Source organism: Bubalus kerabau, chromosome X (assembly GCF_029407905.1).
Source record: "Bubalus kerabau isolate K-KA32 ecotype Philippines breed swamp buffalo chromosome X, PCC_UOA_SB_1v2, whole genome shotgun sequence".
Lineage (NCBI taxonomy): Eukaryota > Metazoa > Chordata > Mammalia > Artiodactyla > Bovidae > Bubalus > Bubalus kerabau.
The window spans coordinates 67,188,777-67,214,237 of NC_073647.1; the positions used below are offsets into that span (position 1 = coordinate 67,188,777).

The 25,461-nt window shown below is 41.8% G+C and overlaps 2 protein-coding genes across 2 annotated transcripts; both read right to left on the reverse strand.

Moving 5' to 3' along the window:
* Nucleotides 1–3,995: 3,995 nt before the first annotated feature.
* On the reverse strand, nucleotides 3,996–6,917 carry LOC129640046 (histone H2B type F-M-like). The gene is made up of 2 exons (XM_055565301.1): nucleotides 6,580–6,917; nucleotides 3,996–4,014 (listed from the first exon to the last, which is right to left on the reverse strand). Exons 1-2 carry the CDS (start codon nucleotides 6,915–6,917, stop codon nucleotides 3,996–3,998), a joined length of 357 nt encoding a protein of 118 aa, XP_055421276.1.
* A 905-nt stretch (nucleotides 6,918–7,822) lies between these two features.
* LOC129639686 (late histone H2B.L4-like) lies at nucleotides 7,823–8,373 on the reverse strand. Its single transcript, XM_055564871.1, has one exon. The coding sequence runs from the start codon at nucleotides 8,252–8,254 to the stop codon at nucleotides 7,895–7,897; it is 360 nt and encodes a 119-aa protein (XP_055420846.1). The 5' UTR covers nucleotides 8,255–8,373; the 3' UTR covers nucleotides 7,823–7,894.
* Nucleotides 8,374–25,461: the final 17,088 nt, after the last annotated feature.

The following is a 25,461-nucleotide window of genomic DNA, read 5'->3' on the forward strand; positions in this document are numbered from 1 at the left end:
GGTAGGCCAGCCATCAGTCCCTGGAGGAATCAGAGTGTGTTTGGATGGAGTCTGGGGAGGTGAATCTGGTATGAGGTTACTAACACCCAGTTGCAGGGGTGAAGTCCTGAGTAGAGGATAGTGGACTCAGGCCAGCAAGGCTAAAGCAGTGGGAGGGGCGAGGAGGTGGGTCTAGGATTCTTTGGCCAATCGAAGAGAAGTGGGGCGGAGCCTGACACCATACAATTGAGGGGTTCCTCGCAGGAAGGCTAACCTCGTGTAGAGTGCTAAGTGGTGTCAGTGCAGCCCTCTACCTTTCTCTGATCTTCCAGCCTTCAAGTGAGGACGTGTGTCCCCGCCGGAGCCAGAGGACTATGGGGACAGGAAGGCGTGGCGGCCTCGGGGCAGACGAATCGGGCCTGCAGGAATTGGAGGGGCGGAGATTAGGATGGGCGATTTGTAGCGGCGCCTCCTGGCAAGTCAATGCCTTTGTCTTCACAGAGCGGCCTTCTGAGCGGGATTCGGATCCTTCCCGGGTTGGTCCCTGGCAGGTCCGAGGCGGGAGCCCCAGGAGCGGCCATCCACTGCGGCTGTAGGTCTGATGCTGAGGGGACGAAGAGTCTGGGGCTCGGAATGGGCCCTCTGGGACTGGCCCTTCTCTCGCTCCCCTGCTGTGACTACTAGGTTGGACTGGGCTACCAACAATGATGATAGTTATTTTAAAATGTAAGCAAATTGCTACTAACAACGTGGCTTATGAGGCCAGCCCGGTTGTTTTTTATTTAAAGTCCCTGTTTCCCCACCTCTGGATTTTGGCAGCTGATCGCTTCTCCAGGAGGGTCCTAGGGTGACCACGACGGAGGGGAGGCGTATTCAGGAAATCTGGTTGCTTGGGGGCCTCTCCATTCTTGTCTGGGCACTAGAAGTTTTTAACTCCACCAGGCTGAGACCAGGCATGGGCAGGAGAGGTCTGCTTTCTGGGCTCAGAGGTCTCCTATTATCACCTCTGGACAAACCCAGAATGATCACTGAGCACCTCACCTCCTAGCTTCATCTCTTCCTCTCTCCTCTTGAGGAGAAAACATGGTAAAATAAAAATTGACTCTGTTTGGTTTATCCCATTCTGCTAAAGTTCTTGGTTTGATCATAATCGCTGTGCCATCTTACAGCATTTACAAACCAGTCCCACAAGGAGGTATTGTGAGATATGTAATTAGTTTTGACTGGATTAATCCCTCCTTTTATTGTAGCCCCTTAGTCTACTGTCTTCAGGCAGATGAAATAGAAAGAAACTAGTCCAATTAATGCTACATTTGTATGCTGCTTCCTAACCCCCCGAGAAAAATGTCCCCCTCTCTAATAATTGAAAACAAATTGAAGGTGCTCAAATAGTGCTATCTCCTGCTACAAATTCATTAGTTGGTGAAACCCAGCCCTTAATTTTTATTCTATCCTTATCTTCTCATGTGTTTGTATCACCTCCATTTTACCTTTGCTGTGATTTTAAAAGAGTCAGACATATTGGCTCCTGGCTTCTAGAACATCTTGGTTTCTAGTGCACTTGATGCAATGGCATTTACTGTCTTCAGAAACGGGATAATGATGTAGAATAAAACGTATTCTAATAAAGACATGACTCTTCTAAGATCTGTTGCTGTTTGCCTTTTGAAAATCAGCAGGTAAAATACATATTGACATTAAATATGACAATTTTGACTCTTACTCCTTAGTATGATAATAGTTCTACCAGGGCAGTTTTTTAAATATTTCTTTTCTATCTTTTGGTCAACATGAGTGATAAGTCAGACTTGTCTGAAGTAGAGAAGTCTGACAGGCCCAAACGGAAGAAAACTAATACTAAAAAAAAAAGCCTTCTTCCCTCAAAGGTAAGTAGGTCATGGGGAGTTTCTATTTGAGACAAACAATGGTGAAAATTAATAGGTTTGGTAAATACATGCTTCTAGTAATTTTTGCCACAAAGTAAACAATAGGGTACCAATTATTTAATGTAACATTATGTTCATCATTCAGTCATGTCTGACTGTTTGTAACCCCATGAACTGTAGCTCCTGAGGCTTTTCTCCCCATTGGCTTCTCCAGGCAAGAATACTGGAGTGAATTGCCATTTCTATTCCAGGGGATCTTCTTGACTCAGAGATTGAACCCGTGCCTCCTGCACTGCAGACAGATTCTATACCTTCTGATCCACCAGGGAAGCCTAATGTAACATTCAGTTCAGTTCAGTTCAGTCGCTCAGTCATGTCCGACTATTTGCGACCCCATGAATCGCAGCACGCCAGGCCTCCCTGTCCATCACCAACTCCCGGAGTTCACTCAGACTCACGTCCATCAAGTCGGTGATGCCATCCAGCCATCTCATCCTCTGTCGTCCCCTTCTCCTCCTGCCCCCAATCCCTCCCTGCATCCGAGTCTTTTCCAATGAGTCAACTCTTCGCATGAGGTGGCCAAAGTACTGGAGTTTCAGCTTTAGCATCATTCCTTCCAAAGAACACCCAGGACTGATGTCCTTTAGAATGGACTGGTTGGATCTCCTTGCAGTCCAAGGGAGTCTCAAGAGTCTTCTCCAACAGCGCAGTTCAAAAGCATCAATTCTTTGGCACTCAGCTTTCTTCATAGTCCAACTCTCACATCCATTCATGACCAATGGAAAAACCATAGCCTTGACTAGATGAAACTTTGTTAGCAAAGTAATGTCTCTGCTTTTTAATATGCTGTCTAGATTGGTCATAAATTTCCTCCCAAGGAGCAAGTGTCTTTTAATTTCATGGCTGCAGTCACCTTCTGCAGTGATTTTGGAGTGCAGAAAAATAAAGTCAGCCACTGTTTCCACTATCATAGGCAATGGGAATTTACTGTATGGCTCAGGAAACTCAAACAATCAACCTAGAGGGGTGGGATGGGGAAGGAGGTGGGACTGGGGTTCAAAAGGGAGAGGATATGTGTATACCTATGGCTGATTCATGTTGGGGTTTGACAGAAAGCAACAAAATTTTGGAAGGCAATTATCCTTCAATAAAATAATTAAAAAGAAAAAAAATTTCATACAGATGTATCTAATTAGTTATCTTCTAACAGAGAATCTTTTGATCTTTAAAACAATAACTTTCATGACCTGCAATTTTGTGTCCATTAGGGGTGTCCAGGGAAGGCATTTCAAACATCTATCTCCACTGGTACAGCCAGCCTGTGAGTCACAGCTGTTGACTCAAAGTGTGGTTGAATGACCAGAGCTCAAGAGATAATACCCTTTCTATGAAAATCAGGCTGGAGATTAGGGGGAAAGAACTGTGGTACTTGGCCAGTTCTTTTTGGTTCTTTATTTATATTTAGCTATGGAGATTTAAGGACATGAATCCAGAGCGGGTCATGTCTTTGGGCCCTTACAGTAATGTAGAGGATAATTATCAGCAATAAAACCTACAGTATCTCCTTTTACCTCAAAATGTTTGAATGGCCAGCTTCATGTTGAAGTTCACGGCTTTTCTTGTCCATTCCCTTTTCTTTGTGGTCCAGGAAGATTTTTCTTTTAATTTCATTTGTGTAAATTTCCTATATATGGAGTGATGAATTTTAATGGTGTTGCTAATTTTCTATTAGTTTCCTTGATAAACAAGTTTCTAGCTTATGACATCTGTTGAGAGAGAACAATCTGTGGAATTTCAGTCCTTTACAATTTATTATGATTTTCTTTGAAGCTTATTACATCCTATTGTGAAATATTTCATTTGAATATTTAAAATAAGCTGTAAGTAACCCTTTTGACTAGGATGATGACACGTGTGGAGGATATCTCTGTTATGCAAACAATGAGATTAAAGTGATATAAACTACAAAATTCAAAAATTTCAGTGCTCATTCTTCACAGCAAGTGTTCTTGCCTGGAGAATCCCAGGGACGCGGGAGCCAGGTGGGGTCACACAGAGTTGGACACGACTGAAGCGACTAAGCAGCAGCAGCAGCATTCTTCACAGAGATCAAAAACAAATTATTATACCTCAGACAGAGCACCACCTCCTGAAGAGTAAAATGGGGGCAAGATTTGATTCCAGAGAGAGTTAATGGACTATAGCAAATATGAATGGGGCCAGTATCACCTCCAGACCTCTCTTTGAGATCAATAGAAAAAGAATTTAGGCAATAAGCCCCCTCAAGAAATTCATTTCTTATTATTATTCTGTAATGTTGAAAATTAAGGATTTTGAAGAGGAAAAGGAGCTTATTATGCAAGCTACATTAAAATCAACCATGAAATCCAGTGCATACCTTACTGTTGCAGCAATTAGAAATTGAATATCCACTGGGAAAAAAATTCAGAAGTGGAAACTCTGTGCAGATCCAGGTGCCTTCTCTGAGAAACAAATGTGAACCATTTGAAAAGAGTGACTTCAGAAAACACCTTAATGTCTATGTTGCTAATAGTTGCTGCTTCAAAACATCAGTTTTTCTTCTTATGAGTCAGGAATGCATTACCAAGGTAGATTTAGAAAAGGCAGAGGAACAACAGATCATATTGCCAACATCTGTCGGATCATCAAAAAAGTAAGAGAGGTCCAGAAAAAAATCTACTTCTGCTTTATTGACTATGCCAAAGTCTTTGACTATGTGGATCACAGCAGACTGTGGAGAATTCTTCAAGAGATGGAAATACCAGAACCCCTTGCCCGCCTCCTGAGAAACCTGTATGCAGGTCAAGAAGCAACAGATAGAAATGGACATGAACAACAGACTGGTTCCAAATAGGGAAAGGAGTACCTCAAGGCTGTGTATTGTCACCCTGTTTATTTAACTTATATGCAGAGTACATCATGAGAAACGCTGGACTGGAAGAAGCACAGGCTGGAATCAAGACTGCTGGGATAAATACCAAAAACCTCAGATAGGTAGATGACACCACCCTTATGGCAGAAAATGAAGAGAAACTAAAGAGCCTCTTGATGAAAGTGAAAGAGAAAGAGTTAAAAGGTTGGATTGAGACTCAACATTCAAAAAATGAAGATCATGGCATCCGGTCCCATCACTTCATGGCAAATAGATGGAGAAAAAGTGGGAACAGTGGCAGACTTTATTTTGGGGGGCTCCAAAATCACTGCAGATGGTGACTGCAGCCATGAATTTAAAAGATGCTTACTCCTTGGAAGGAAAGTTATGACCAATCTAGACAGCATATTATAAAGCAGAGACATTACTTTGCCAACAAACGTCCGTCTAGTCAAGGCTATGGTACTTCCAGTAGTCACGTATGGATGTGAGAGTCACACTTTAAAAGAAAGCTGAGCGCCGAAAAAAACTGATGCTTTTGAACTGTGGCGTTAGAGAAGACTCTTGAGAGTCCCTTCTACAGCGAGGAGATCCAACCAGTCCATCCTAATGGAAATCAGACCTGAACATTCATTGGAAGGACAGATGCTGAAGCTGAAATTCCAATACTTTGGCCACCTGATGTGAAGAACTGAGTCATTTGAAAAGACCCTGATGCTGGGGAAGATTGAAGGTGGGAAGCGAAGGGAACAACAGAGGATGAGATGGTTGGATGGCTTCACTGACTCAATGGCCATGAGTTTGAGTAAGCTCCTGGAGTAGGTGATGGACAGGAGGGGCTGGAGTGCTGCAGTCACTGGGGTTGCTCAGCCTTCTTGATAGTCCAACTCTCACATCCATACATGATTACTGGAAAGACCATAGCTTTGACTAGACAGACCTTTGTTGGCAAAGTAATGTCTCTGCTTTTTAATATGCTGTCCAGCTTGGTCATAGCTTTTCTTCCAAGGAACAATTGTCTTTAATTTTATGGTTGTAGTCACCATCTGCAGTGATTTTGGATCCACACCCCTCCCACCAAGAAAACTCCCTCACTGTCCCCACTGTTTCCCCATCTACTTGCTGTGAAATGATGGGATAGATGCCATGATCTTCGTTTTCTGAATTTTGAGTTTTAAACCAACTTTTTCACTCTTCTCTGTCACTTTCATCCAGAGGCTCTTTAGTTCCTCTTTGCTTTCTGCCATGAGGGTGTTATCTGCGTATCTGAGGTTATTGATATTTCTCCTAGCAATCTTGTTTCCAGCTTGTGCTTCATCCACACCAGCGTTTCTCATGATGTACTCTGCATATAAGTTAAATAAGCAGGGTGACAATATACAGCCTTGAAGTACTCCTTTCCCAATTTCGAACCAGTCTGTTGTTCCATGTCCAGTTCTAACTGTTGCTTCCTGACCTGCATACAGATTTCTCAAGAGGCAGATCAGGTGGTCTGGTATTCCCATCTCTTTCAGAATTTTCCACAGTTTCTTGTGATCCACACAGTCAAAGGCTTTGGCATAGTTGATAAAGCAGAAATCGATGCTTTTCTGGAACTGTCTTGCTTTTTCGATGATCAAACAGATGTTGGCAATTAGATCTCTGATTCCTCTGCCTTTTCTAAATCCAACTTGAATATCTGGAAGTTCAAGGTCCATGTACTTTTGAAGCCTGGATTGCAGAATTTTGAGCATTACTTTGCTAGTGTGTGAGATGAGTGCAATTGTGCGCTAGTTTGAGCATTCTTTGATATTGCCTTTCTTTGGGATTAGAAAGGCATACTTGCGGAGCTCCACAGGCAACAGAAGACGCACAGCTGCCTCGATGTCTTCGTGCGTGATGGTGCGGCGCTTGTTGTAGCGGGCCAGGCGCCCAGCCTCTTCGGCAATCCGCTCAAACATAACTTTCACAAACGAATCCAGGATGTTCACGGAGTCGTGGGAAAGACTCAGGCCTTTATGCATTTGCCTCAGCACCCTAGGGAAATAGGTAGCAAAACTTGAGAAATTGTCCTTACGGCAGTGCCGGCGACGGCGACGGCGGCCATTAGCTGTCTTCTGCTTTGCCTGTTTTGGTTCTGCATCATACGGCTCTGGTTTGGAGGTCTCTGCTTTCGCCATCTCCGTTTCAGAGGGTTCAGTTTCGGAGGATGGTTGGGACACGACAGAGCCACCCCTCCCCGTAGCTCAGCCCAGAACACCAGTGAGGGGGAGGTTGAAGGCCGTTGGCTGGATTTATAGGCCCTGCTTTCCCTGACGTCACAGACACTGTCCATATCTGACTGGATGCAAGGCAGGGAGGCGTGTTACTATGGCAGCCCATGTCACGTGACACTGGACGTCCCACTTCCCAACTCCTGATGCGCCCCTCCCCCACGTTTCACCCCCCCTCCCCCCCAGTCAGCCCAACTCCCCTGGTGGCTCTGACGGTAAAGTGTCTGTCTACAGTGCGGGAGACCTGGGTTCGATCCCTGGGTCGGGAAGATTCCGTGGCGAAGGAAAGGGCAACCCACTCCAGTACGCTTGCCTAGAAAATCCCATGGGCGGCGGAGCCTGGTGTCCATGTGGTCACAAAGAGTCGGACATGACTGAGCGACTTCACTTTCGCTTTTCACTTTCATGTATTGGAGAAGAAAATGGCAACCCACTCCAGCGTTCTTGCCTGGAGAATCCCAGGGATGGGGGAGCCTGGTGGGCTGCCGTCTATGGGGGTCACACAGAGTCAGACACGACTGAAGTGACTTAGCATAGCATAGCATAGCATACCCCATATAAAAATCTCTGGATGATACCTAAATATAGATGGGAAAATGAAAATGGAAAAGGCCAATGAAACTTGTAGGGAGAGAATTTTGACCATAAAGATCCCTAAACTTACGGAGAAACCACGAATAGAAATAACCATTTAGGAAAGTGACGCGTTGCGAAAAGTACAGGGGTTTCCATCGAACAAATGACACAACCGACACATATTGAAGCAAAGTTCAGGAGGTTTTTAATGTTTTCGTTGAGGTAGAAATGTTTTAAAGATTAAATGTAAGGCCTAAGGGGAGAACCCTTAAGTCTGGTTTGCGATGGTCAGACAGTCCTGAGGCAGTTCATCTGCAGGTGTGGTATCTGATGAGCGACTTGGTGGCCTCTGTTATGGCATGCTTGCGGAGCTCCCCAGGCAACAGAAGACGCACAGCTGTCTCGATGTCTTGGTGCGAGATGGTGCGGCGCTTATTGTAGCGGGCCAGGCACCCAGCCTCTTCGGCAATCCGCTCAAACATATCTTTCACAAACGAATCCAGGATGTTCACGGAGTCGTGGGAAAGACTCAGGCCTTTATGTATTTGCCTCAGGCACCCCGGGGAAATAGGTAGCAAAACTTGAGAAATTGTCCTTACGGCAGTGCCGGCTACGGCGATGGCGGCTATTAGCTGTCTTCTGCTTTGCCTGTTTTGGTTCTGCATCATACGGCTCTGATTTGGAGGTCTCCGCTTTCGCCATCTCCGTTTCAGAGGGTTCAGTTTCCGAGGATGGTTGGGACACGACAGCGCCACCCCTCCCCGTAGCTCAGCCCAGAACACCAGTGAGGGGGAGGTTGAAGGCCGTTGGCTGGATTTATAGGCCCTGCTTTCCCTGACGTCACAGACACTGTCCATATCTGATTGGATGCAAGGCAGGGAGACGTGTTACTATGGCAGCCCATGTCACGTGACACTGGACGTCCCACTTCCCAACTCCTGATGCGCCCCTCCCCCACGTTTCACCCCCCACCCCCCCGAGTCAGCCCAACTCCCCTGGTGGTCTGACGGTAAAATGTCTGTCTACAGTGCGGGAGACCTGGGTTCGATCCCTGGGTCGGGAAGATTCCATGGCGAAGGAAAGGGCAACCCACTCCAGTACTCTTGCCTAGAAAAATCCATGGACTGTGGAGCCTGGTGTCCATGTGGTCACAAAGAGTCGGACATGACTGAGCGACTTCACTTTCACTTTCAGCCAAACCCAGTGAAATTCACCTAAGTTGAAAAATGAAATAATCAATTAGAGTTTCCTGAAAGAGTATGACAGACCTGCATTCCTCAAGCTCTTTCAGGCATCAGTGTGACTCAGGTCACTTCGTGTACATTTTACTCGAACCCAGTCTGATCTACAGTGGCATGTGCAAAATGTCCTTGCTTCCTCAGCAGAGTGCTCCTGAAAATAATAGGAATTAAATGAACAGCTATTATCTCCAAAATTTATCAAAAGCAATGATCAGTATGAAGAGAATGACAAAATCCCATTCTCCAAATACAGAACACAAACAGAAATAGGAATACTTACACATACACACTAAAAATATTTAACATTTTGCAAATTATAAATTCTTTTCTTAAACATTATTTAGGCCCCCCAAATACCACACATACTGGAATTGATTATTTATAGTGGTTATTTCTCAAAAAATTATTACTCTTATTGCTGAGAAGCCACTAGGATGAGAGAAAGCGAATAAAAAAAGAGAGAAATAAACCACCTAGAAATAAACGTACCTAAGGTGGTGAAAGACGTGTACTTAGAAAAAATAAGACCCTCATCAAAGAAAGTGAAGATAATACAAAAAGAGGGAAAGGTTTACCTTGTTTATGGATTGGAAAAATTGATATTGTTAAAATAAACATGCTACCCAAGGCAATCCACATACTCAATGCAATTGCTATGAACATACCAGGGCATTTCCCACAAAACTACCACAGACAATTTTAAATTTTGTGTAGCAAATGTAAGACCCTGAATTGCCAAAACCATCTTAAGGAAGAAGATCAGAACTGGAGGAATCAGGTTCCCTGACTTTGAACTATATCAGAAAACTACATTAATCCAATCAGTATAGTATTGGCACAAAAACAGACATATGGAACCGAAGAGAGAGCCCAGAAATAAACCTATGTGCTTATGGTCAATTAATCTGTAATAAAAAAGACAAGAATATACAGTGGAGAGAAGACAATCTCTTCCATAAGTGGTGCTGGCATAACTGGATAGCTACATGCAATAAAGTAAAATTAGAACATTCTCTAACAGCATATACAAAAATAAACTTAAAATGGACTAAAGACCTAAATATAATACATATAGTATGTAGGAAGTAATTTTAAGAAACAGAATCCATTATTTTAATGAGCTGTGTTTCTTTCACATTTGTAAATTCAGAAATTAAATGAACATATTAGTCATAAAAAAACATTAAAAATACAAAACAATTGGGTTGTAAAGAGATAACTGGGACCTCAAAGGTCTCTGATACACAAGAAATGTAGCACAGAGAAGGGAAAAGCAGTTTGATGTTGAAGAATGGAAGGGGGAGTAACGCTAGTAATTGTTCACTTCAGTTGATGATTGAGGAAATAAAAGAGCCTAGTGGGCTGTCACCTTGCAATGTTGTAGTTCACTGTAAAGGCAAAATAAGGGAAATGGCTTCATGGCTGAGTTAACAATTTGCAAGTCTCAACTCACGGATGATGGTGTTGATAGGATAGGCATACCCCATTCAGAAACCTTTTCAACATTACCATTGTTTCTGGATTCACTTATAAAGAGGACCCCAACACAGCATAGAAGTTAAGTGCAACAAAAAAATCAGGGAAAAAAAACTCATTTCACACTCCCTAGAATCAGAAGTTTCTACCCTAACTCATTCAGATGATCTAATGTCGTTCTTTTTCAGCCCTTAATCTCTTGTTTTTGAAGTGGAAAACCTTCATGGTTTTCAGCTTAACATCCTAGGGATGACGAGGGCATTCATCAGAGAAGCTAAAAAGTTCATGTTGACTCCATGTCAGCCAAGGAGGGACTCAAACTGGTAGCCACAGTCACAGAGCCACCCTACAGCGAGGTTATCCTAACTAAACCAATAATGGTCTTCCTGGGGTGTTTGGGTCTGGTGACAGTAGTGTAAGAAGTATGATTATTTATTTTATTGTTCATTTTATAAAACTAATTAAGATCATTTAAATATTATATAAGTATTAGAAAATGGCCAAATAGTAAAGAATCCACTTGCAATGCAGGAGACTCAGGTCCAATCCCTGGGTCCGGAAGATCCCCTGGAGGAGGAAATGGAATCCCACTCCAGTGTTCTTGCCTGGAAAATTCCATGGACAGAAGAGCGAGGCAGGTTACAGTCCATGGAGTCACAAAGAGTCAGACACGACTGAGCGACTAATACTTTGAACACTTTCAAGTATTCTAGATCTCCTGTACAAAATGCTAGTGATTGGGTCAATTAAACACATTCATTTATTGTCTCATACTTGTGGAGGCTCTAAGTCCAAATCAAGGTTTCATCTGAGTTGGATCTTATGCAAGGTGTGAATGCATAAGGGGCCTCCATTCCTGGCCATTTTCCTTGGCTTGTAAATAGCTGAAATCTCCCTATACCTCCCCACATTTTCTTCTCTATATGTATGTATCTATGTCTGATTTTCCCTTGTTCAGTTCAGTTCATTTCAGTTGCTCAGTCGTTTCCGACTCTTTGCAATCCTATGAACCACAGCACGCCAGGCCTCCCTGTCTGTCACCAACTCCCAGAGTCCACCCAAACCCATATCCATTGTGTTGGTGAGGCCATCCAACCATCTCATCCTCTGTCATCCCCTTCTCCTCCTGCCCTCAATCTTTCCCAGCATCAGGGTCTTTTCAAATGAGTCAGCTCTCCGCATCAGGTGGCCAAAGTACTGGAGTTTCAGCTTCAACATCAGTCCCTCCAATGAACACCCAGGACTGATCTCCTTTAGGATGGACTGGATCTCCTTGCAGTCCAAGGGACTCTCAAGAGTCTTCTCCAACACCGCAGTTCAAAATCATCAATTCTTCAGCGCTCAGCTTTCTTTATAGTCCAGCTCTCACATCCATGCATGACTAATGGAAAAACTGTAGCCTTGACTAGACAGACATTTGTTAGCAAAGTAATGTCTCTTCTTTTTGATATGCTGTCTAGGTTGGTCATAACTTTCCTTCCAACGAGCAAGCGTCTTTTAATTTCATGGCTGCAGTCACCATCTTCAGTGATTTTGGAGCCCAAGAAAATAAAGTCAGCCACTGTTTCCCCATCTATATGCCATGAAGTGATGGAACTGGATGCCATGATCTTAGTTTCCTGAATGTTGAGCTTTAAGCCAACTTTTTCACTCTCCTCGTTCACTTTCATCAAGAGGCTCTTCCCTTTTCATATGGATATAACTCATTTGGATTAAGACCTACTCTAATGAACATATTTTAACTTGATTACTTGGTAAATTTTCTATCTCCAAATATGATCACATATGAGTGTTTATGGCATAGATACATTAATTTTAGAGGCACAAAATCAACCCATAGGAGATACGCATTTTGAACTACTTGTGGGCATATCTCCTGCCTCTTCCATCTTATTAAGAGAACACTAGTGACCACTTATGAGAAACACGGTGGCCCCACCACAGTCCTTTTCACAATTCTGTGAATGTTCAGTAATTTCATTTTAGTATTTTATTTCATCTTCCCTCTGTGAGGGAGAAGATAGTCTGTCATTCTCAATTGTTAGAAAGTATTCTTTACACCTACAGTTGTAATTGCTTCCTATTGTATAGAATATAAGAGCCCGTAAAGTACACCACTCTCAGCCAGACATTGAGATAAAATCCTGATAATCCACGAAATCAAACTTTTCCTGAGCACTTCAGGAAAGGGACAGGGCTCTACAGGACAGAAAAAACAGAAGACTTTCTTTAAACTGGCAGAACCTCATGAGATAAAGAAAAAGAATTGAGTTCCTCATTTCATGCCAGTCAGAATGGCTGCTACCCAAAAGTCTACAAGCAATAAATGCTGGAGAGGGTGTGGAGAAAAGGGAACCCTCTTACACTGTTGGGAATGCAAACTAGTACAGCCACTACGGAGAACAGTGTGGAGATTCCTTAAAAAACTGGAAATAGAACTGTCATACGACCCAGCAATCCCACTGCTGGGCATACACACTGAGGAAACCAGAATTGAAAGAGACACGTGTATCCCAATGTTCATTGAAGCACTGTTTATAACAGCCAGGACATGGAAGCAACCTAGATGTCCATCAGCAGACGAATGGATAAGAAAGCTGTAGTACATATACACAATGAAATATTACTCAGCCATTAAAAAGAATGCATTTGAATCAGTTCTAATGAGGTGGATGAAACTGGAGCCGATTATACAGAGTGAGGGCAGAAAGAAAAACACCAATACAGTATACTAACCCATATATATGGAATTTAGAAAGATGGTAAAGATGGAGAAGCTCTATATAGTCAGCAAAAGCAATACATTAATTTTATTATGTATTGGGAGCTGACTGTGGCTCAGATCATGAACTCCTTATTGCCAAATTCAGACTGAAATTGAAGAAAGTAGGGAAAACCACTAGACCATTCAGGTATGACCTAAATCAAATCATGATCAATATGTGAGCAAAACTACAGCTCTGGTATTTTGCAAATATTTTCCAGTACTGTTTGCTTTGTTCTACAAATCTTGGAATGTTGCTAAATCCAGGGAGTGGTTGGCCAGACCTCCTCCAGGGACATAAATTCCAAGATCCTCTTCTTATCTATCTATTACACAATAGATAATAGATTCTCTTCCACACTCACAGCAGGTGTGGCTGACACCCACAGCAGTAGTCAGGGCAGTGTCCTGGTAGGTCAGAAGCAAGGTCAGAGGCCTGTTCTGCTTTGTCTCTGAAGCCTAAACAAGACTTAATGTAATTTCCCTAACAATAGTGTCTATTGTTGTAAATATCATGATTTTTCATGTTGTCTCCAATTTTTTTTTTACAAATTAAGTTCTAAGAATGATGTGGTCTTTCGTGTGCAGGACATTTATGCACTCTCATTGCCCGAGAAAGGGATGGGATGAAGACAGGTGTGGGCAGAGGAAGAAGCGCATATCTAATGCTGACTCTCCAAAATTATTTTCTGATCCCATACTGAATCTGAAGGTAAAATGAGCCATTAAAATCACTTCATACTGGCCCAGCAGAGTCAGAACTTTATACCACCTCCTTGATCAGTCCTTAGAATTGGGCTGACTTGAGAAGTTCAATGCAGCTCTGTGCAGCTGAGGTACACCTGAAGTGGCTTATGACTAAGGAACAGCAGTAAGTCTGTCCTTGTTGTGGTGTTCTGAGTGGTCCATCTTTGAGTCTATCAAAGCCTTATCATGATACTTAGGCTAGGAATGCAACACTATCTGTGTGTTTGCTTACTCTCACTACTTGCTTTCTGCTTCCATTTGTTTATGAAAGGAGATTTACTGTCATAGTCTTTGGCATGGCTCTGTAGACAATGTGTCTTTTTGTTTGCTAGTATGATCTATATGCTAACTTTATCTGTAGCTTTACAACGATGTGTCCAGGTGTGCTTCCTGAATCTATGGAAACATAGCCTCCCTAAATTCTGGAAAGTATCAACTGTTTCTCTGTGAATATTATTATTCTAAAATTTAGCCCGGTTACCACTTTTGGCATGCCTACAAGATGTACTTAATACCTCCTTAGTATTAAGTCCATTTCTTAAGTCTCTTGCCATCTATTTAATCTTTTACTTCATGTGTCTTTCTATGAGGTAGTCTATATAATTTCTTTCATCTATATTCTAAATCAACAATTCTTCATCCAGCTGTGTATCTTCTGCTGTTTAAAATTTCTTGGAAGATATTTATAAGAATACAGTAATGTTAGGGAAGTTTAACACCACACTTACAGCAATAGACAGATAATTTAGATAGAAAATCAATAAGGAGACAGCAGTGGCCTTCAATGACATGTTAGTCCAGTTGGATGGAATAAATATTTATAGAATATTCCATCCAAAATAGCAGAATATACATTCTTTTCAAGTACACGTGGAACATTGTCCAGGATAGACCCCATGCTATGCCACAAAAAACCCAAGACTCAACAAACTTAAAAGAGCAGTAATTGTACCAAGCATTTTCTCTAACCACACTGTATGAAATTAGAAAATAATTACATAAAGAAAATGCAAAAACCACAAACACATGGAGACAAAAGAATATGATGGGAAAAAAAAAAACAGTGCATCAGTGAAGAAATCAAAGAAGAAGTTAGAAAATACCTGGAGACAAATGAAAACAAACACACATGTTTCCAAAACCTATGGGATGCAGCAAAAGCAGTTCTAAGAGGAAAGCTTATAGCCACGCAGGTCTACCTCAAAAACCAAGGAACATCTCCAATAAAGAACCTAACCTACCATCTAAAGGAATTAGAAAAAGAACAAGCCAAGCCCAAGGTCAGCAGAAGGAAGGAAATAATAAAGATCAGAGAAGAAATCAATAAAATAGAGACAGGAGAGAAGCAGTAATTTGAAAGGAGCCTAGGTCAGACCCACCTACTGATCTTGGAGTGTCTCTTGGAGAGGTAGGAGAAATCTGGAGCTCACTCTGGGGACATAGATACTGGTGGACGCAATTTTAGAAAGCTTTTTCTGCCACATGGACACTGGTGCTGGCAAGTATCATTTTGACATCTTCCCCCTGGCCTATAAGTCTCAGGACCAAGCCTTGCTCCTGACCACAAGCCCATGGGCACCAGGATTGGATGTCTCAGGTCAAGTAACTGGCCAGGCAGAGACACAGGCCCATCCACCAGCATCCAGCGTGCCTTATGATGCCCTGAGCCCACAGGTGCCACTGGACACAAGCCTGTCCACCAGAGTGCCTAGAATCTGTCCCACACATGAGAGCACAGGCACTAGACCTGGGACACCCAGGGTCCTGCAGCCAGAGCCCCAGGACCCAGCTCTGCCCACCATGGAGCTGCTAGTAGCCCTAGGACAGCCTGGGCCTCAGTCCCACCCACCAGCAGGTCAGCACCAGCTCTGAGATACCTTGGACTCCTCAGCCAGCTGTGCCAGGACACAGCCCCACTCACCAGTGAACCAGTGTTAGGTTTTGGATACACTAGAGCTTGCAGCCAGCTCTATCTGGAATGGGTCCCATCCAACAGAAGGTGGAAACTAGATCTAGGCTGCTCTTGGATACTGTCCAGCAGCTGCTTCAACATCTTTGTCTGTGAGAAAGCCCAAAGTGCTTGTCATTGAACAGATGTTGATGTGCCAAGGACGAGATGCACAGTCAGTGTTACTGTCTAATCTGGGTTACTAAAATTGTTACCAAACCAAACTTGGACCCACTATCCAGCACAGAGTAAAGCCAATCTACTGACACCAGGTTGTGGCGAAGGAAAGTACACTGCTTATGGCAAGCATCAAGCAAGGAGCATGGGCAGCTAATACTCAAAAGATCTGAACTCTCTAGTGGCCTTCAGGGAAGGGTTTTTTAAAACAGAGTGAGGGAGAGGGTAACAGGGTGTGTGACCAGCACACACATATTCTTCTGATTGGTTGGTGATGAAGTATAATGGGAGTGAGCATCATCAACCTAATAGTTCCAGCTAGTTTGGGGTCTATGATCCCAATGCTTGTGGTCAGCATAGAGTTAACTTCTTTCACCTGATGTGGGTTTCAGTATCTGCAAACAGCTCAAAGTATATGGCTCAGAATATTATCTATAGCCCTTCAGGAGAAACTGAGGTCCTTGATTTCGTGTAATGGCCAAACTATTATTATTTTGTCTTGCTTGACTGTTTTCCTTTGTCTCTGTATTTTCTTGCTTCTCTGATTCAGTTTTACTCTTTGGAATTCAGAGAAGATATAGCATGCTAAACTAGATATAGCATGCTAAACATTTTCTGCAAACAAGAGGCAGGTGGAAGACATATGGGGAGGGAGTCTCCTCGAATTCTACATAGTGTCCTGCTCAGTTACAGTAATGTGTAATGATACTAATAACGGGCTCATTGGCCCTCAGTCCTGGCTCTCCTTTTCCCAAGGTAAGCACTTGAGGTATGATGAGCTACCAGACTGCTTCCAAACGGGGCTGGAAATACCAGAACTTTCTGCCCCCTCCTTGCTCAGGCATTGTCCCCTTTATGTCTGCACTATTCAGTGAAGCTCCCTCTAGTGTCCTACCCTCTAGGAGAAGGCAATGGCAACCCACTCCAGTGTTCTTGCCTGGAGAATCCCAGGGACAGGGGAGCCTGGTGGGCTGCCGTCTCTGGGGTCGCACAGAGTCAGACACGACTGAAGCGACTTAGCAGGAGTGTCCTGTTCTGGCTCATTCTTTCTCTTTAGCTCACAGGCTTCCACTGAGGGTGAAATCCTGTATGTATTTGGTCTCTACAAAAGGGTTTTATACTTTCTGGATGGGCTCGAGAAAAGTTATATTTTTTGTATATTTTTGTGTTTGTCTCATTGTTTGGCTGAGAGTGATTCCTTACAAGTTTATACATCCTAATCCAAAGGAGAATTTTCAAACAATTTAAGAATACAAATAGAAAACTTGACACAGTTAACCAAAAATTGAGTTCTAATAATGAATTTGATAATATATAATATATATGAATTTCATAATAAATTCCCAAAGTTGAAATGACAGAACATGTTGTTTCTCCATAGAAATGGGAGGTTATAAATCTATTAAAAGTAACGAGAAAATCACCATCTGCCTCTGAGTTAAATAATAACTTACAGAAACACAGAACACCAATGGGCTAAGAGGAAAACACAGAGGAAATTAGATTATATTAACAATACCATTAATATTAATATTAATATTGAAACACTGCAAAGACAAGGTCATCTCAGTTTTTTGTTTTTTGTTTTTTTTTACTGCTCACCATTTTCTCTTAACTTAATGCAAAGGTCAAAAGACATGTTCCTCTTTCAGCTGTGGATTCATATCATCAAATAACCATGTTTGAAAACAAACCTCAAGGAAGCACACACAGGTTTATCCCAGGTCACCTCCCCACACATTTTGGGACAATGCCTGTGGCTCACAGGCTGTAGGACCCTCATTGGCTGTTCCACTGGACACTGGTGCTTGAGCTACTCTCATTGGGCACTCTTGTTATCCTGTGATACATAATTGTGGGTCACAAAACTTTTCTTTGGAATGTGGTAAGAAATAGTAGGTAAAAAATTAGAATTTGGTAAGTCTGAACATACCAATAATGGAGTATGGAATACTAACTTCATAATTCAGAGACCTGGAGAAGTAAACTGATATTTTTGTACTATTTTTTGTTTCTCACTTATGTATCTTAAATAATTCTGAATATGGGGTATGTGGTAACTTTGACTTTTCTTATCAGTTTCTTCACTTTACTTTTTTGTCATTTCCCACATAAAATATTCTGGATTACTGTACCCTATTTCTTAGACACTTACAGAATAAAAGAAGCAAATAAAATGTTTAGAAAACTGATAATGACCCTAGAGATCACCAGAAAGGCTGAAACAGGAATTATTTCTTGAACTTTTAAATTCAGCTATTTCTGCAACATATTTCAGTTTACGCTTATGTTTTACAATGAATTCTGTAATACAGACAATGTTGAAAAAAGTTGAAATGGGTATGCTTGTCAACTTAATACTATTTTCCTAAGGTGGGAATTGATAGTTTGTTATTTAAGCTGTAAAGTCCTTGCTGTAATTTGTATTTTCAAGCTAACACTGTTAGATCATGTTTACACTTTAGGTGTCTGCGTTCCTCAATCACCCTCTAAAGTGAAAAACAACATATTCTCATTTCCCATCCAGGTCTTTAACATTGAACCCCATTTTCCCTCCCTCCTTCCTAGAGGTCATGTGTGTCACTCACCCTTGCATTTCTGCTTCATGGCCCGTATGGTGCAGTTGTAACACTCGTTTATTAATGCCTGTATTTGATTATTGGATTCACTAAATGTAAAATACACCTAACACAATAAAAATCATCCTAGTTCATTCACAGGAATTCATACATAATATATCTTTCTGACTAGCATGCGAGAAAAGTTCTGAAAAACATTTGTATATCATATGGCCAGACATTGAGATACTGAAGCAGCAAACAATGAACACAACAGAAATTATGTCATTTTGGAAAACACTAATTTTTTAATTAATTTATTTGTTATTGAAAGATAAACACTATTTTTCTTATGGGTCCACAGTTCTGTTTTGAAACTTGATGGCTCTTCAGTGAGCTTTTCACTTCCAAAACTGTATCCTGGTTGTATAAGACCATGTCAAGGTCCCATCCAGAGAAATTTAATTGCAGGTGATTTGGTGGAAGTTTTTCCTGATAATCCTTGGGAACCATATCACTTTTTCTAATTCTTTCTTAAGATTTTTCTAGAGGGTTTCCCTGGTTTTCCAGTGGCTGAGACTCTGCACTCCCAAGGAGGGGTCCCAATTTCAATCCTGGGTTGGGGAACTAGATTGTGCATGCTGCAACGAAGAACTGCTGCAGTGAAATAAATTAATAAAAAATGATTTTCTAATATTCCACAAACATAATGAATAATAACCCTGATAAGGGGACTCATTTAATATAAATCTGTACTCCAATGATCCCAAGGAGATCTGAAGTGTGTAGCTGTAGGCCTAGAAACACTAGGTGCAGTATTCACTTGCTGATGGGAGGAGCCTTGGCCTCGGGGTATCCTGAAGCTGGTGTCAGCCCATAGGTAGGTCGGGCCAAATTCTAGGGCCAATGACTGAGCAGCCCAAAGTATCCCTGGGGTCCTGGGGATGGCACCAGCCATGAACTGAGAATTTCCAGGTGTATCACCTGGATTTAGAAAAGGCAGACGAACCAGAGATCAAATTGCCAACATCTATCCGATAATAGAAAAAGTGAAAGTGTTAGTCGTTCAGTCATCTGTAACTCTTTCTGCCTCTATAGACTGTAGCCACCAGGCTCCTCTATCCACGGGAGTTTCCAGGCAAGAATACTGGAGTAGGTTGCCATTTCCTTCTCCAGGGAATCTTCCCAACTGAGGGATCAAACCTAAATCTCCCACACTGCAGACAAATTCTTTACCATCTGAGCCATCAAGAAGACAGAAAAAGCAAGGGAATAAAAAAAAAAAGCTTCTATTTCTGCATCATTGACTACACTAAAGCCTTTGAATGTGTGGATCACAATAAAGTGTGGAAAATTCTTAAAGTGATGGCAAGACCAGACCACCTTAACTGCCTCCTGAGAAATCTGTATACAGGTTCAAGAAGCAACAGTTAGAACTGGACATGGAACAATGGACTGGTTCAAAGTTGGAAAAGAGTAAGTCAAGGCTGTATAGTGTCACCATGATTTTCTAATTTCTATGCAGAATACATCATGTGAAATGCCAGGCTAGATGAATCACAAACTGGAATCAAGATTGCCAGGAAAAATAACAATAAAAACAGATATGCATATGACACTACTCTAATGGCAGAAAGTGACAAAGAAGTAAAGAGCCTCTTGGTGAAGGTGAAAGAAGAGACTGGAAAAGCTGGCTTAAAACTCAACATTCAAAAATCTAAGATTGTGGCATCTGGTCCCATCACTGTGGCAAATAGATGGGAAAACAATGAAAACCGTGAGAGACTTTATTTTCTTGGGCTCCAAAATCATTGTGAACAGTGACTGCAGCCATGAAATTAAAAGATGCTTGCTCCTTGGAAGAAAAGCTTTCACAAACCTATACAGCACATTAAAAAGCAGAGATGTCACTTTGTCAACAAAGGTCAGTCTTGTCAAAACTATGCTTTCTCCAGTAGTCATGTACAGATGTTAGATTTGGACTATAAAGAAGGCTGAGCACCAAAGAATTGATGCTTTTGAACTGTGCTGCTGGAGAAAACACTTGAGAGTCCTTTGGACTGTAAGATTAAGCCAGTCATTCCTAAAGGGAATCAACACTGAATGTTCATTAGAAGGACTGGTGCTGAAGCTGAAGACCCAATACTTTGGCCACCTGATCCGAAGAGCCAAGTCATGGGTAAAGACCCTGAGCTGGGAAGGAGAGAAGGCAAAAGGAGAAGGAAGTCGCAAAGGATGGAGATGGTTAGTTAGCGTCACCGACTCATTGGACATGAATTTGAGCAAAATCTAGGAGATAGTAGAGGACAAAGGAGCCTACCATGCTATAGACCGTGGGGTCAAAAAGAATCAGATTTGACTTAGCAACTGAACAACTCTAAGCCCTGTGATTGTGTCACCTCATTGATATTTCAGCAAAAGTTTTGCTTAGGAACGTTTATGCTATTGCAGAGACCATAGTTTTCACTTCCTGTAAACCCAGTGATTATTTCAGAATGTCATCTCTTAGAAGGGAGTGGTAAGGTAATACTCAAGGTTGCAAAAAGCAACAGCATAATACCCTTTAGTCAGAAAATATATGAATATTAATAGACCACAGTCCGGATGCTTAGGCACTTAAATGCTAACATGGCTAATTGGTAGGATTATAGGTGATTGGTTCTTATAAATTTCAAGTGATAAATGTATCATTTTAGGGCAGCCATCCGGACTCATCTATTTATTTGTTTTGTTGATTATATTAGTCAGCTAGGCTTGCCATAACAAAATACTGTAGACTAGGTGGCATAAACAACAGAAGTTCATTTTCTCACAGTTCTGGAGGATGGAAATCTGAGAATGAAGATCTAGTACTGTCAGTTTCTGGTGAAAGCTCTCTTTCTGTCTTGCTAGTGGTCATCTTCTTGTTGGGTCCTCACATGTAGGGGAAAGATCTGGTATCTCTTCCTCTTCTGTATGGCCACAGTCCTATCCAAGTATGCCCCTGCTCCCATCTCAATTAATTACCTAAATACCTATCTCCAGATCCAGTCACACTTGAGGTTAGGGCTTCAACATATTAATTTTTTGGAGGGGAGCCAATTCGGTTCATAGCACCTGTGCTCACCACAAACACCAAAAATACTTGGTTCATAAAACAGTGAATTCTGTTCAGGACAAGAACCAGACCAGAAGTTCTGTGCTGCAGCTCATTCACAAGTATTAGATATCTGAGCTGATGCCCAATGAAAGATGTGATGTGCTTAGCAAAGCGGGTGTTAGCAAGAGCCTCTTGCCTCTCTCCAACCAACCCCAGCCTTTCATGTCCCCTGACTTCAGCTGAAAAGCACTTTCCAAAAAGCAAGAAGAGTCCCCCTAAAATTCTAGCCCTTACACGCCTTAGAAGATCAAATCAGACCCTTTGTTTTCATTTCTTCATTTCTGAGACAAAGGGGCTAGTATACATGACCTCTTCTTCCAAGGCTCTCTATCTCTATGATTCCAACTTCCAGGAAGAGCACTTAGTATCCATGTAGGAGGGCACACATATTGAATAATATCCTGCAAACTGAGAAGGAATTTGACACCAAAAGAACGAAGTGAGCGATGCCATAAAGTGCAATTATGAAGTTCACTGTGGGTAACTAACATAAGGCACAAAGACAGAGTCGACAGATAATCCAGAGACATTCACAGCTGCACTGCACACTGACTGCCAAAAAGGGTACAAGAGAATTTAAAGGGGCCAAAGCTAAAAGTAGAATCTGACTACCAAGAGAGAAGCACATGTGTACCAACTGGAATCGGGGTTCCTCCCTCCAGGGGTCTCATGACCATTAACTATCTATGTCAGCAGAAACCACTTTGCAGGTTTCATATCAGATGAAAGCAAAGGCAAAAGTTGATAGGGTACTCATCTGGCTTGGACTCACTTCTTGTAAATTAGGCTAAAGCTCAATCATGTGAAAAGAGGGGAACCTAGGACTGTGCAAATTAAGATGGAACTGACAAAATGGAGTGGATGTGGTTCAGCCACACAATCCCCCAATCAGGACCCACGTGCTCTGGACAGAAGCGGCCTCTCCCGTGTGCCAAATCTGCTAAAATAGCTTTCCTGCACTCATTTTATTCGGCTGAAAAGTAGCCTTGTGTACTTTCATTCCTTAGAAGACCACCAGAAATGAACCACAGGAGCTCGTGCTAAACCTATTGGTCGTATTTATTATTTTACTGCTTCATTAGAAATGAAAAAAAAAAAATTGTGAGAAGGTGCGAAACCATGGAACCTAAGGATTATGAAGCGATAGAGGGAATCATTGTAGAAAGTGAAAAGCAGCTTATCCTATGGGAGTTCAAAGACTACACATAAAGATCATCAATTGTGAGATTATTGACAGCATCTGCCTGCTGGAATTTATGCACCAATGGAAGTTTTAAGATGCGTGGACTTTGGCTACCCCTGACCTCTTAGCCAGGGGCTATGGGTGAAAAGACATCAGAAGATACCTAAAATCTCTACAAAGATTTGCCAAAAGCAAAACACTCAAGCAATGCTGGAATTTGCTCTTGCAAGGAGGTCCCCATTTTACATTTCAGCACACTCTTTCTCCTGCTGAATAGCTGGGGAAAAAAACAAATACACACCCACAAAAATTATTATGAGGATATTTTCCTAACATTAAGTTCAATTTCTTCCAAAAGAGCTCTTTGCCAAATCACTGGAGGCTGCCATAAGAAAGAAAGTGTTAGTTGCTCAGCCATGTTCAACTCTGCAATCCCATGACCTGTAGCTCTCCAGGCTCTTCTGTCCATGGGATTTCCCAGGCAAGAATACTGGAGTGAATTGCCATTTCCTTCTCCAGGGGATCCTCCCAAACCAGGGATCGAACCTGAGTCTCCTCATTGCAGGAGGTTTCTTTACTGTCTGAGCCACCAGGGAGGCTGCCATACCTTCTTTAAATTTAGAATGCCAAGGCACTAACCACAAATCCTCAGTGAGGTATGTGTGTGTGCGCAATGTAATGAACAGAACGTTTGTTAGACTCAACTGTAGTTTTTTTTTCCCCATTTGAGAGGTAGATATATGCTATTTTCATTTTTTCCACAGGTTGCTCTGAGACTGTGGGACAACCGAAGCATTTTCTTCAGAATGATCTATCACTATACAATTAGAAAGGAATGCCTTTTCAGACAATCTTGACTAACTTTGAAACTTTCAGATAAAACTACATGACAAAACGTTTCTTTTGGCTCGGAGTTTCTCCAGCAGGCTGTAAGTGAGGAGGGCCAAACTGATCCCCTGATCCCTGGGAAACTTGAGTATACCCAATATCTAAACTGATTATCTCACCTTATCCTGTCGTTAGGTAGGGAAGGCCAAATCCATAGCTTGCATGGCTCGTTAGGGATGAGATAAAAGACCCAAAACACTAGATGCAGAAAAATGACAAATAGCCAAAATTGGACAAAACTCTTATAGTTCTAATGTTATGTCCAGTATTTTGAGATTGGTTTTAATGTGATTCTTAGTAATATTCTAACAAAAAATCAGTTTTTATATTCCCTCATTACTACTAAGGCCTATATTTTAAAATTAATTAATTTATTTTAACTGGAGGCTAATTACTTTACAATATTGTAGTGGTTTTGGCCATACATCGACATGAATCAGCCATGAGTGTACATGTGTTCCGCATCCTGAACACCCCCTCCCACCTCCCTCCCCATCTCATCCCAATAGCAGCCATTCTAACCAGCATGAGATGGTACCTCATTGTGGATTTGATTTGCATTTTCTGATAATGAGTGATGTTGAGCATCTTTTCATGTGTTTGTTAGCCATCTGTATGTCTTCTTTGGAGAAATGTCTGCTTAGTTCTTTGGCCCATTTTTTGATTGGGTCATTAATTTTTCTGGTATTGAGCTGCATGGGCTGCTTGTATATTTTTCAGATTAATTATTTGTCAGTTGCTTCATTTGCTATTATCTTCTCCCATTCTGAAGGCTGTCTTTTCATCTTGCTTATAGTTTCCTTCGTTGGGCAAAAGCTTTTAAGTTTAATTAGGCCCCATTTGTTTATTTTTACTTTTATTTCCATTATTCTGGGAGGTGCGTCATAGAGGATCCTTCTGTGATTTATGTCAGAGAGTGTTTTGCCTATGTTTTCCTCTAGGAGTTTTATAGTTTCTGGTCTTACATTTAGATCTTTAATCCATTTTGAGTTTATTATTATTTTCTTTTTCTTTTTTAATATAAATTTATTTATTTTAATTGGAGGCTAATTACTTTACAATATTCTATTGGTTTTGCCATACATCAACATGAATCTGCCACGGGTATACATATGTTCCCCATCCTGAACCCCCCTCCCATCTCCCTTCCCATACCATCCCTCTGGGTAATCCCAGTGCACCAGCCCCGAGCATTCTGTATCATGCATCAAACCTAGACTGGCGATTCATTTCACATATAATATATACATGCTTCAATGCCATTCCTCCAAATCATCCCACCCTCGCCCTCTCCCACGGAATCCAAAAGACTGTTCTATACATCTGTGTCCCTTTTGCTGTGTTGCATACAGGGTTATCGTTACCATCTTTCTAAATTCCATATATATGCATTAGTATACTGTACTGGTGTTTTTCGGTCTGCCTTACTTCACTCTGTAGAATCGGCTCCAGTATCATCCACTTCATTAGAACGGATTCAAATGTATTCTTTTTAATGGCTGAGTAATACTCCATTGTGTATATGTACCACAGCTTTATTATCCATTCGTCTGCTGATGGACATCTAGGTTGCTTCCATGTCCTGGCTATTATAAACAGTGCTTAGATGAACATTGGGGTACACGTGTCTCTTTCAATTCTGGTTTCCTGGGTGTGTATGCCCAGCAGTGGGAGTTTATCTTTTGTATGGTGTTAGAAAGTGTTCTAGTTTCATTCTTTTACAGGTGGTTGACCAGTTTTCCCAGTATCACTTG